The sequence below is a fragment of the Equus asinus genome, chromosome 3 (genome assembly GCF_041296235.1).
Source record: "Equus asinus isolate D_3611 breed Donkey chromosome 3, EquAss-T2T_v2, whole genome shotgun sequence".
Taxonomy (NCBI): Eukaryota; Metazoa; Chordata; class Mammalia; order Perissodactyla; family Equidae; genus Equus; species Equus asinus.
In genome coordinates this window covers 97,997,964-98,010,007 of record NC_091792.1, presented here as the reverse complement: position 1 = coordinate 98,010,007, position 12,044 = coordinate 97,997,964, and the positions used below count along the sequence as shown (strand labels likewise).

Sequence of the window (12,044 nt, the reverse complement as noted above, 5' to 3'; positions counted from 1 at the left end):
AAGGTAAATCCCCAAAAATTGACCCTAAAGAAATGGAGTAATATGATTTACCTGAAAGAGAATTCAAAATATCATAAAGATGCTCACTGAAGTCAAGAGAACAATGCATGAGCAAAGTGAGAAATCCAACAAAGAGAAAATATTAAAAAGTATAAAACAGAAATTATGGAGCTAAAGAACGCAATAACTGAACTAAAACAATTCACTAGAAGTTTTCAACATCAGACTAGATAAAGCAGAAGAAAGGATCAGTGAACTCAAAGGCAGGTCATTGGAAATAGTTAAGTCAGAGGAGCAAAAAGAAAACAGAATGAAAAAGAGTGAAGAACACTTAAGAGACTTATAAGACACCATCAAGGGACCAATATACACATTATGTGTGAATGAGAAGAGAAAGATAAAGGAACAGAAAACTTATTCAAAGAAATAATGGCTGAAAACGTCCCAAATCTGGGTAAGGAAATGGATATCCAGATCCAGGAAGCTCAAAGGATACTAATTAAATTCAAAGAAATCCACATTGAGGCACATTATAATCAAATTGTCAAAAGTCAAAGACAAAGAAAGAATTTTGAAAGAAGCAAGAGAAAAGCAACTTGTCACATCCAAGGGAATCCCTTCCTCATAAGACAACTAGCAGATTTTCAGCAAAAACCTTGCAGGCCAGAAGGGAGTGGGATGATATATTCACAGTGCTGAAAGAAAAGAGCTACCAGTCAAGGATACTATACCCAGAAAAACTGCCCTTCAAAAATGAAACAGAAATAAAGACTTTCCCAGACAGAGAAAAGCTGAAAGAGCCCATCACTGCTAGACCTGCCTTATAAGAAATGCTCAGGAGAGTTCTTCAAGTTCAAATGAAAGAGAGCTAAAGAGAAGTAATATAGCATAAGAAAGTATGGAACTCATTGATAAAGGTAAATATATAAACAAATACAGACTACTATGATACTGTATTGGTAGTGAATAAACCATTTTTAATTCTACTATAAAAGTTAAAAAACAAAAGTATTACATAACTATAACAAAAACATTAAAAGATACACAGTATGAATAGATGTAATCATGACAACAATATAGGATGTATGGGGGGGAGAAGTTAAAGTGTAAAGTTTGTGTATGTGATTGAACTTAAGTTATTATTAGCTTAAAATTGACTGTTAAAATATAAGATATTTTATGTGAATCCCAAAGTAACCACAAAAAAATATAGAAGATACACAAATGAAAAAGATAAAGTATTCAACCCATATCAATAAAAAATCAACAACACTCAAAAGAAGTCAGCAAGAGAGAAAAAAACAGACAAAAGAACTCTAAGGCTAACATAAACAATAAAATGGCAAGAGTAAAATGCTCCCTATCAATAATTACCTTAAGTGTAAATGGATTAAACTCCTCAATCAAAAGACAAAGACTGGCTGAATGGATTTAAAACACTGCTCAAATATATGTGGTCTAAAAGAAACTATTCACAAAAGACGAGGTGTGGAAACTACCTAAATGTCCATTGACAGATGAATGGATAAAATTTGATAGATAAACTAGAATATTTATTCAGCCTTAACAAAGAAGGAAATTTTGCAATATGTGACAACATGGATGAACCTTGAAGACATTATGCAAAGTGAAACAAGCCAGTCACAGAAAGACAAATACTATATGATTTCACCTATATGAGGTGTCTAAAATAGCCAAATTCATAGAATCAAAGAATGGAATGGTGGTTGCCTGGGGACACTTGAAAGGGGCATTGGGGAGTTTATAATCAATGCTCATAAAGTTTCAGTTCAGCAAGATAAATAAGCTATAGAGATCTGTTGTACAACATTGTATCTATAGTCAACACTAATGTATTATACACTTAAAAAACTGTGAGGAGGGTAAATCTCCTCTTACGTATTCTTACCACAATAGAAAAAAACATTTTTTTAAGGAACACTTGTTTTAGATTCTGTAGTTTGGATTTGAGACTGTATTCTAGTACTTCTTAGATACACAAACTTAAAAAAATTATCTTCTCTCAGCTTCAGTCCCCTCATCTATCTAATATAAGTGGTAATAAATAATATGCAGGGCTCTTACTAAAATCAGATTAGTTTACATAGACAAAGGAATAGCATAGTGCTGTTGCATGTTAGATACATCTCATATGTAATTTTCTATGACAAAACCTTTTACAGCTCCTGCCTTTTTTTTTGTTATTAGTGCTGTGGAATTGATTCTGACTCCTACTGACCCTGTGTACAGCAGAGGGAACATGCCTGGTCTTTTTGAGCCATCTTCTCACCTTCCTGCACTATATCAGACAATGCTCAGCTACTATTCATAGGATTTTCATAGCCAATTTTTTTGGAAGTGGGTGGCCAGGTCCTTCTTCTCAGTCTGTCTTAGTCTGGAAGCTCCACTGAAATATGTCCACTATGGGTGACCCTGTTGGTATTTGAAAAAACACTGGCATACCTTTCAGCAGCACAGGAATATGCAGCCACTACAACGTGACAACCGACAGGCAGGTGGTGTGAATCCCTGACCAGGAAGCAAACCCAGGCCACAGTAGTAAGAGCACTGAATTTTAACCGCTAGACCACCAGGGCTGGCTCCTACCCCTTTAGAGTCATGCTTTCTCTACTTTTCCCTCTTCACACCCTGGAAACATACTCAAGCATATTCCATCTTAAGAAAAACACAAAACCTGTCTTTAATTTTTTTATCCTTCTCTAGTGCTGTCCTGGTTTTCTTGTTTCCTTCACAACTAAATTCTTAAAGGAATTATTTTTATTCAGTAATCTTTTCTCATGTTCTCTTAGATTCTCACAATCTGAATTTTGCTCCCACCATTTCACTGGAACTGCTCTCCCTTTAACATCCTTGCCAGTGCAAATTTTGATGAATTCTTTTCATATCTGACATAATTTATGAAGTATTTGGTACTGTTGTGTTTCTTAAAGTGCTCTTTCTTGATATATTCTCCTCTCTTCAGTTTTTGCAACAAAAGAACTCTCCTGGTTCCTACTGATGCTTCAGATCACTGTTTTTTACTCTCCTTTGCTGACTCCTCTTTTGTCCGTGTAAAATTGATGTTCCCAGATTTCATCTTGTCTCTGTGTTCTCCTTTGTTCATCTAAGCCACCTCTTTGAATTTAAGTACCGCTGAATACTTCCAGATCTATTACTTGATCTTAGAAACTTTCTGAAGTCCAGAAATTCATCCATTATTTATTTATTCAATGAATATGCATTCAGTGTCTACCATGTGTCAGGCATGGGCCAAGAGGAAGTATTGGAAATAGGGCAGTAACCAACACAAACCAAGATCTTGCTTTCATTTTCTTGGATGTTTCACAGGGCTTTCAAGTTCAACATGTCCAAAACTGAACTCCGCCTCCCCCCCACCTCCTGCAATCTCTTCCTTCTCTTGGATTTTATATCCTAGTAAGTAATTCCATACACTTAAGAATGCAAACAAGAAATCTGAGAGTAATCCTAGACTCTTATTTTGTTGATATCTTTCTCAGAACCATTAAGTCCACTTTTTAGTATCTTCTCAAATCCAGTCCCCCATTTTCATCCACAAGTACACTTCAGGATCACCTGAGCTCTGCATGCATAAAATGAGATCATTTTATACCTACTCATGGGATTGGTGATAAGATTAAATGAGATAATAGATTCATTAGGCTCAGAACAGTACCCAGCACATGGTACTTATTAAATAAATGTTAGTTATCTTTATTAAATAATTATTAGCTATTAGAATTGGCATGTGAAATGAAACCTGTTTGCCATCCCTGCCTAAGAGAAAAAAAGTATTAACAAACAATCCTAATTGCTTCATCAAAAGTACCATGTGCTATACAAATTAACTTTCTTATGTAAAGACTAGATATGTAAAATCCGCCTGCACTTCAATAAGGCTTTTAATTTGAGGCCTGAGCAACAAGATAGGAATGTGTGATATAAATCATGCCACTCTAAGCATACCTATGACTCAGGCATTTTACTGGAATTATCTATATATCTCATAGATAATTATTTAGAGAGAATTCTGTGTAAGGTTTAGAATCACACCCATGTCCCATATTCCAATTTAGCAATCTCCTAACTGAACAGCCAGTAAGAGGGAGGTCAAATTATCTTCTTTATTATAGATTTAACTGAATTGGAGAACCAAGCTTGGTGCGTAGTCAGACTAGCTCCTAATACCTTCACCACTGAATTGAATTTATCACCAGGACTATAGGCTGCTACCCTACCATCACCCTGTTAGGGGCTGAGCCTGCTGTGATATACTTCACTTATGAAAGCTAGCTAAAGTAGGATCTACAAAGCCATGAATGCTCAGCTCCTTTCCTCACTTCACCAATCAGATAATCATTCCTGCTCTCTTGGGGAGGACCGACTAAATAGACAAAGATGGTTGGAAAACCACTTTTCCTTACCCAGTGCCTCAGAAAGAACAGACACTCCTGTGTCTTGACCATGAAACAGTAGTAGGGGACAAAATAGAATAGTTCTCACTAATATGCCCCCCAATAATACAAATATATGATCTACGTAATCGGTCCTTTCTGGGTACTGAAAAATTTGAGGTGATATTTTCATTTCATTTTCAGGTGATATAGCATGAAAGTTGATACCTCAGAAAACAATGTAATTCAGAGTGAGTTTAATCAAGGAAGTCTGCTCTTTCAAAATGAAGAAGGAGAGTAATGAGGGCAAAACAACCCAGAAATAGGATAACATTAGACAGAAATGTGTTCATATTTGAACATATTAACATAATATTAGAAATGTGTTAACAGGAATAATATGTGTAAGATAAGTATATGTCACACACTGCATAACGAAGTTTCAGTCAATGGGGGACCACATTTACGACAGTGGTCCCATCAGATTAGTACCATATAGCCTAGGTGTATGTAGGCTATACCATCTACGTTTGTGTAAGTACACTCTATGATGTTTACACAATGACGAATTAATCTAAGGATGCATTTCTCAGAACTTATCTCCGTCCTTAAGTGATACATGACTGTACTGAGGATTCTTCCAACTTATAAGACAGTGTTGTATTCATTTTTCACAAATGGGTATAAAAGAAGACACAGAAAAAATAGGAGTTTTTATAGAAGATTAACCAAAAGAAGGATAAAATGCAGGCAATGTTAAACACTAGAAAGAGCATGCGTATGCTTAGAAACACACAGATCTGGGTTGAAATATTAGTCCTATGACACAATATTTGCAGGGCCTTACCCATGCTAGTTGACCTCCCCTAGTCTACTCAGCTTCATATGGGTGTTGCGACAGACTACATCACATCATGCCTGGCCTATGGTAACCTTTCAAACTCAAATAGTTTCCTCTCTCCCTGGGAAACTTATTACTGAAAAATAGAGCCTGAAAGAAATGACCTAATTTGTTTTGAATGAAAAGAGGTGACTTAGCCTGCCTTTCCTTCCAGTAAACAGTCTCTTAATACCCTGAATACTCTTAATATCCTGAAGAGTCTGAGCTGGAAGAAATAGCCTTAAATTGCATCAATTTTCTTCTGGACTTCCTGGGAATATAATACTAGGATAGACTCTAGGTCCTAGATGTCCAAACCAGGAAATCATGCAAAATAGTCATAAATATGTATCTAAATGATTTGAGAATAATCCAGTCTAATCTTTTCTGCGAGAATTTTAATCACGTGTGTTCTACATGATTGTATAGACTTTATCCAATCCATTTATCTTGAAACTGAACTGCCCCAAATATTTTCTGAAATATATTTGTCAATTTAATGTATTCTTCATATTAATCCCTAATAAATATTTATTTCTATAGCTTTTACAACTGGGACAATCATATTGCTGTTTGTAATTCTACTCCCAATTATCAAGTGATTGCTGATAATCCAGAAGGCTTACTTTTCAAATACAAGAGAGACAGAAAAATTCTCAATGTGGACCCAAAGGTAAGTCTGCTTTTTACATTTATATATCTCTCCAAACTTTATTGTATTTCTACCATTATTCAAAAATCTATTAAATATTTGACACACTTAAGTTTTTAAATCTAGAAATGAAAAACTATGTTGAAACTTAGAGCATGTACTATTAAAGAAAAACTCTAAAACTAAATAAATTATCAGAAATCAATAATAAAGAGTTTGGGGGAAATTTAAATAGAACTTGCAAGTGTGAACATTGTTCCACACCTGGCAGCAGAATTAGATCAGGGAGCTGGTGGGCAACACATTTGTTTGTTCTAATCCTGGGGATGTGCAGTCACTTTTTGCTCTAAATGGGGTGATGAGTCATTTAAGGAGGGGAATCTCTCACCTCACATATGTACCCAGAATTCTAATATCCCTTTTGATATGTGACTAACACTGAAAGCAGTATGGCCCTTCGTGTATTTCTAAGTGTTAACTTAGAAAATACATTTTCTTTTAATATTTTAAAGACATGTTCCATGATATTTTGAATTTGTTCAAGGACAAATATTTATATCTTACACATTTTCAAAGACAGCATTGCATCATGATTTTTTTAATCATGACTTGTCATATGTTTGGGGGTGAAGGTTAAAACTTTACTTAAAGTCATACGTGCTTGAGTTGCATAGGCTGTTTTTTTAACTTTTGAAAAATATGTTATTCCCATGACAGCATCAATCTAAAATCCAAAGTCAAGAGAAATATTCCTTCATCATGAAAGAATAGGAATTGTGTGCTATGCCTGGGATAGGGGCAAGGATAGACTAAAAGAAAAGGGGAGTCTGGTTCCAAAAACTTTTTCGAAATTCAAAATCAAAAATAAAATGATTTTTGTTTCATATCCGCTTGGTACAGTTCCTTTCTCATAAAAAGTGCTCAATAACTATGTGCTCAAAGAATTAATGAATGAAATTCTGTAGCAAAAAATAAATTATTGTCTGCAGTCACATACTGAAACCCATACCAGAAACCCCAAGACAGTGACTTAAACAGAATAGAAGCTTCTTTCTCTCCCATGTGTGAGTCTAGATAGTGTCAGCCCAAAGTTGGAAGGGCAGCTCCACAGTCATCTGGGCCAGTGTAGCCCTCATCCTCAAGGGCCGAAATAGCTCTCCAGCCAAAACAACCACATCCCAAACAGAATGCATGGAGGAAGCTCAGAGGGCTCAAAGGATATACTTTTAAGGAAGTTTCCCAAGAGCTACCACACAAACGTTCACTTACGTTCCATGGCAAAAGCATAGTCACATGGCCATATCTAGCTACAGGGAAGACTGGGAAATGTAAACTTGGTGTCTTTTTTTTTTTGCCCTTTTACTCGTTTCGCCCTCCTCCCTCCCCCCTTCCCCTCTGATAACCACCAATCTTTTCTCTATATCTATGTGTTTGTTTGTTGTTGTTGTTTTTCATCTTCTACATATGAGTGAAATCATATGGTATTTTGCTTTCTCCAGGAAAATGTAATCTTTATTCAGGTGGCCATGAAACTCCTGAAAACAGGAGTTCTGGGAAAGGGAGAAGAGAGTTTTGGGTAGACAACTAGCTACCTCCTTCAAAAAACACTGCTCTTGTTTTGGACTCAGGTTTCTCAGTAGTAAAATAAAGGACTGGACCTGAAAATCATTAGGGTCACATTTATTATGAATCTATGAATACCAGGGAAGTTTATCAGACAACTTCTTTCTAATGATATCTCTTTACTTATCATAAATGGGTGTCAAAATATTATCAGTTGAGGCAAAATACAGAAAACTTAATAAATAGCATTCACAGAGTCTTTTCCTTTTAGAAGGTGAAACTATATACATAAGAAAAGATATAAAATTATTAATAGCTCCATTAAGATGTGTGAAACAAATATTTGAATTAGTTTTGAATGACATCACACAAACTATTTTAGGGATCTATTTTAACTAATGGAATATACATACTTCAAGAATGTATGCCATGAATTATAGTTTTTATGGTCTTTGTGGAATCATTATTGAATGCAAACTGTTACTTGAACATGGTTCAAATAACTTCAACTAAAATACTCACTTCCAAAATAATCAATCATGAGATTTCAAAGACTTAGCCAGCAATACATGAAATATAACATTTTCCTCTTTTTTTTCTGGAAGATTTTAATTATAATTCAAAAGATTCATGATGAGTCTGAAGGAAAGGTATTCCCAAATCCTGGAGAAAGAACATGGATTTAGTTAATTAGTGATGAGAGTAAAGAATTATTGGGTGGACCACCTGATAATATTTGAATATTTATATTTCTTTAAATTTTATTTAAGTTTTTATACTTTTGAAGATAATAGTTAATAGCTGACTTGCTGGGAAAAAAAATGTTGGTCTCAGCACCAATAAATGAAATTCCAGGCCTTACTTTACTACTAACTGGCTGCATGGCCTTGAGAAATTCAATTAAACTCCGTGGGCTTCAATGACACAACTAGAAGATGAGAGTGTTGTTGTTGTTGTTGTTTTCTGATCTCTGGGTCTGTCTACAGCCTAGGCCCAATTCCTAGAGATTCTAACTCAACTGGGCCCAGAAGTACATATTTTCATAAGCAGCCCATGTGATTGTGCTACAGATTGTCCAAGAACCACAATTTGAGAAAACCCTCTCCATAAAAAGACAATAATCTCAAGAGATCTGGCACTCTTTTCTCGAACAAAATAGAACACACATATTTTCATTTTTACGGACTAGATATAAAATTAGCATGTACATCTCCTATGGATTTTCTTAACTTACTCACCCTCTCCGAAGAGTCATGATCCTTTTATATTTCATGCAGTCACACAGCAGCTCTTAAAGACCTAAAGGAGAATCAAAAAGGCTAAAATGTCAAGTTTTTAAAACTAAAAATATACAATGATAAGAATTATATTTTTATACTCAATTTTTTTTTCTTAATAATTTTGCTTGAAATTCTTCCTAAGATGAGCACCTTCTCATAACTCTATAGTTAAGGTGCTCTAAAATATTATAAGAACAATATAGCTCAACTCTCCTTTTCCTTTCCTCCAAGTCCTCTCTTTGAAATAGTTTATGCTTAAAATTAAAGAGGTCAAGATAAATGAAAGGTGGAAACAGTAATAAACAGGATGTATTTTCTTTGTACAACACAGACGTAGACTCATTAATTCCGAAGTGTGGTTCCCATGAAAATTAGTTGTTTGTGAATAGTAACAGTGGAAAAAAGAAAATTGTGCAGGTCTTAGAAGAAGTAATATGAGTTCATTGGTTAAGAAATTCCAAATGCAATAAGAGTTTGGTTGCACTGAAAACAGGACCACTGCCTTTAACGTCCCTGCAGCCGTATGACATCTGGAACAAATAAGGCAAGTTTCTATTTTTGAGTGAAGAATGCTTGTCTGAGTAATTCACACCCACCAAAATGTTTCCAGTGTATTATCTTTACAAGGATTCAGCGGAAGCACTTTACACTCACTCCCCTACATTAGCTGGACAAATAAAAAAAATAGGCATTTTTCTTCTGCTTTTAGGGAACATTAACTATGGAAGAGTTTGCTTTGAGTCTTAGAATAACATAAGTGGTCTAAAACCTTCATGATCTACTAATGAGAGAGAGATGGTATAGAATACTTAAAATAGGAAAAATCTTCCTTAGTTACACCAGCTTTGCTCCCCTCTCCTCTTTCATTCACCTGGAAGAATGCCTGGTTAATATATACTCAATAAATATTCATGGAATAAATGAGTGAATGAATAGTTCCCTCCAAACACACAAAAATAATGCTATTCTAATTAAAAGTTGAGGAGTGAAGTATGTCACTGACACTTGATGGAGCATTGATAGCCAGAAAGGGTACAGCCACCCCACTCTATATTGATCCAAATAAGTCAGAAAAAAAAATTCCAGGACTTTATCAGTGGAAACAGCTAGTGCAGCCATAATTTTAGGTTTTGTAGAGGTTATGCAGAAACCTTTATTTTGTTATTGCTTTCAAGTCTTCTTGTGCAATTCCAGGAATGTGTAATTTAAACCATCTCAAATTAAGACTGTTAAATTAGAACATGTTTTTGATTTATGAACAAATTGATTCAAACAGGTTAAATGACTTGCTCAAGGTCAGATAGTTCATTATTAGTAGAATCTAGCAATAGAGCTTAAATTTAAGTATTATGAGACAATAGGGGATGTAAAGAAAGCAAGATTTCAACCTTTGCCCTGTAAGTGCTTATAGTATTTTTAAGGAAGCAGGCATGTAAAAAACATAACTGCGTATAAGGCAGAAAGCGATATGTTGCAAAAGAGCAATGATTTGGAAATTCAGTGGAAGAAGAGATGGCTTTTGATCTGGGGCAGGAGCCAGTGGAGGGGGAATGGTGAGGAGACAGCACTGGGAATAATGTTAGGTGATAATGGAAGAGGTCATCTTTTAACTGGACTTGAAGAATGGTTAGGAATTGAACTCATAGAGACAGAGAGTCAGGCAATACCAGGAATAAAACCCATTAGCAGAAATAATGTTGAAGAGTGTAAAACAGATAAAGGAAAACCTAAATAGCTCAATTTGGCCCCTGCATTGGCTCAGAGAAGGAGTGGAGTGGGAATTAAGTGTGGAAAGGTTGTGAAAAGCCTTGAATGCAGAACTGATGAGGATCTTGGACTGGAGTTGATAGGAAATGGGGAAATATGCCAAGGCTTTTGTGCAGAGAAATAACAGGATAACAATTATGTTTTAAGGAGATGAGAGAGTACAGATTCAGACAGACTTGGGGGGAAAAACTGGAGAAGATGAGAGCATAACAATAAAGCAGGCGAAGAGTAAAGAGGACTAGAAGTAGGGGTCCTGCTGTAGTTAGCAAGTTTCTGCGTTGATCTTTTTAATATTCCTATTACCTGATCATTCAGGTAAAGACCAAACTTAGACAATGCATATCTACCTAGAAAAAGTGGTTGAGAGATCTTACTTCACCCCAACCTTTAGAAAAGAGAGAGAGAGAGAGAAGAATGGGAGACCAGTGCTACCTTAAGTATAGAGAAAGGTGAGCTGGATGGATGTCAGTAAGACTGTGGCCTCTTCATTCTTCCATCCTTCTCTTCCTCGTTTGATGTTTATTAAGCATCTACTGGACACTGTGAGGTATAAAAAGTAAATCAGAATGGTGGGTTTCTTGCCCTAAAAACCTTACCGGTTAATTGGCGAGTAGGTGGGAAAACACAATATGCACAGAAATAAGCTAGAAAGTGACCTGAGAAGACAGAAAAAGCATTATAAGGATTCAGAGGAGACAGAATCTACTTTGGACCTAAGACATGCATTAAAAAATGAGTTAAGGGGCCAGCCCCGTGGCATAATGGTTAAGTTCAGCGTGCTCTGCTCCAGCAGCCCAGGTTCACTGGTTCGGATCCCAGGCATGGACTTACACCACTTGTCAGCCATGCTGTGGTGGCAACCCACATACAAAATAGAGGGAGATTGGCACAGATGTTAGCTCAGGCCAGTCTTCCTCAAGCAAAAAAGAGGAAGATTGGCAATGGATGTTAGCTCAGGGCGAATCTTCCTCAGCAAAAAAACTGAGATAATAGAGGAGATAGCATCTGAACTGAATCTTGAAGGATGGGTGTGGTGAAGACACGGGGACTGGAGTGGAAGGGGTATTCTAGCAGGAAGGAACATCACATTTAAAGGAAGCACAGAGCATGTGGCTGCGTGAGAGGGAGAGGACCTCTTTTTGGCTAGGAAGTGCTCCTCAGCACAGGCCTGATTTCAGAATGACCCAGGAAGCTTTAGAATCTCTGAAGCCTGGCCTCCTCTCCAGAGATTCTGGTTGAATTGGTCTGAGTGCAAGGCCTGGGCGTCTGTACTTTTCAAAAGCTCCCCAGGTGATTCTACTGTGCAGCCAGGGTTGAGCCCCAGGTGCAGGGAGGAGAGTAATGGCAGAGAAGTTTTCAGACAAAATTGAGCTCCAACTGTGGAAGCCAAATCTAATGAGTTTTTGCCATTCTATACAGTTCGATGAGAATCTGTATCATTTGTGTCATGACAGAATCAAAATTTCCAAGTGGGAAAATGCATAAACCGT

At 36.3% G+C, this 12,044-nt stretch overlaps 1 protein-coding gene across 7 annotated transcripts in view; it reads left to right on the top strand.

Moving 5' to 3' along the window:
* CFAP299 (cilia and flagella associated protein 299) overlaps positions 1–12,044 on the top strand; it is a 564,819-nt gene that overhangs the window by 542,931 nt on the left and 9,844 nt on the right. For 4 of the 7 annotated variants that reach the window (XM_070505538.1, XM_070505537.1, XM_070505541.1 and 1 more), the window contains 2 exons: positions 3,349–3,435; positions 5,836–5,965. In XM_070505538.1, coding sequence (XP_070361639.1) covers positions 3,349–3,435; positions 5,836–5,965 — 217 coding nt within the window. The remainder of the gene's footprint in view (positions 1–3,348; positions 3,436–5,835; positions 5,966–12,044) is intronic. The other 3 variants (XM_014836314.3, XM_044766214.2, XM_014836315.3) reach the window with 1 other exon arrangement.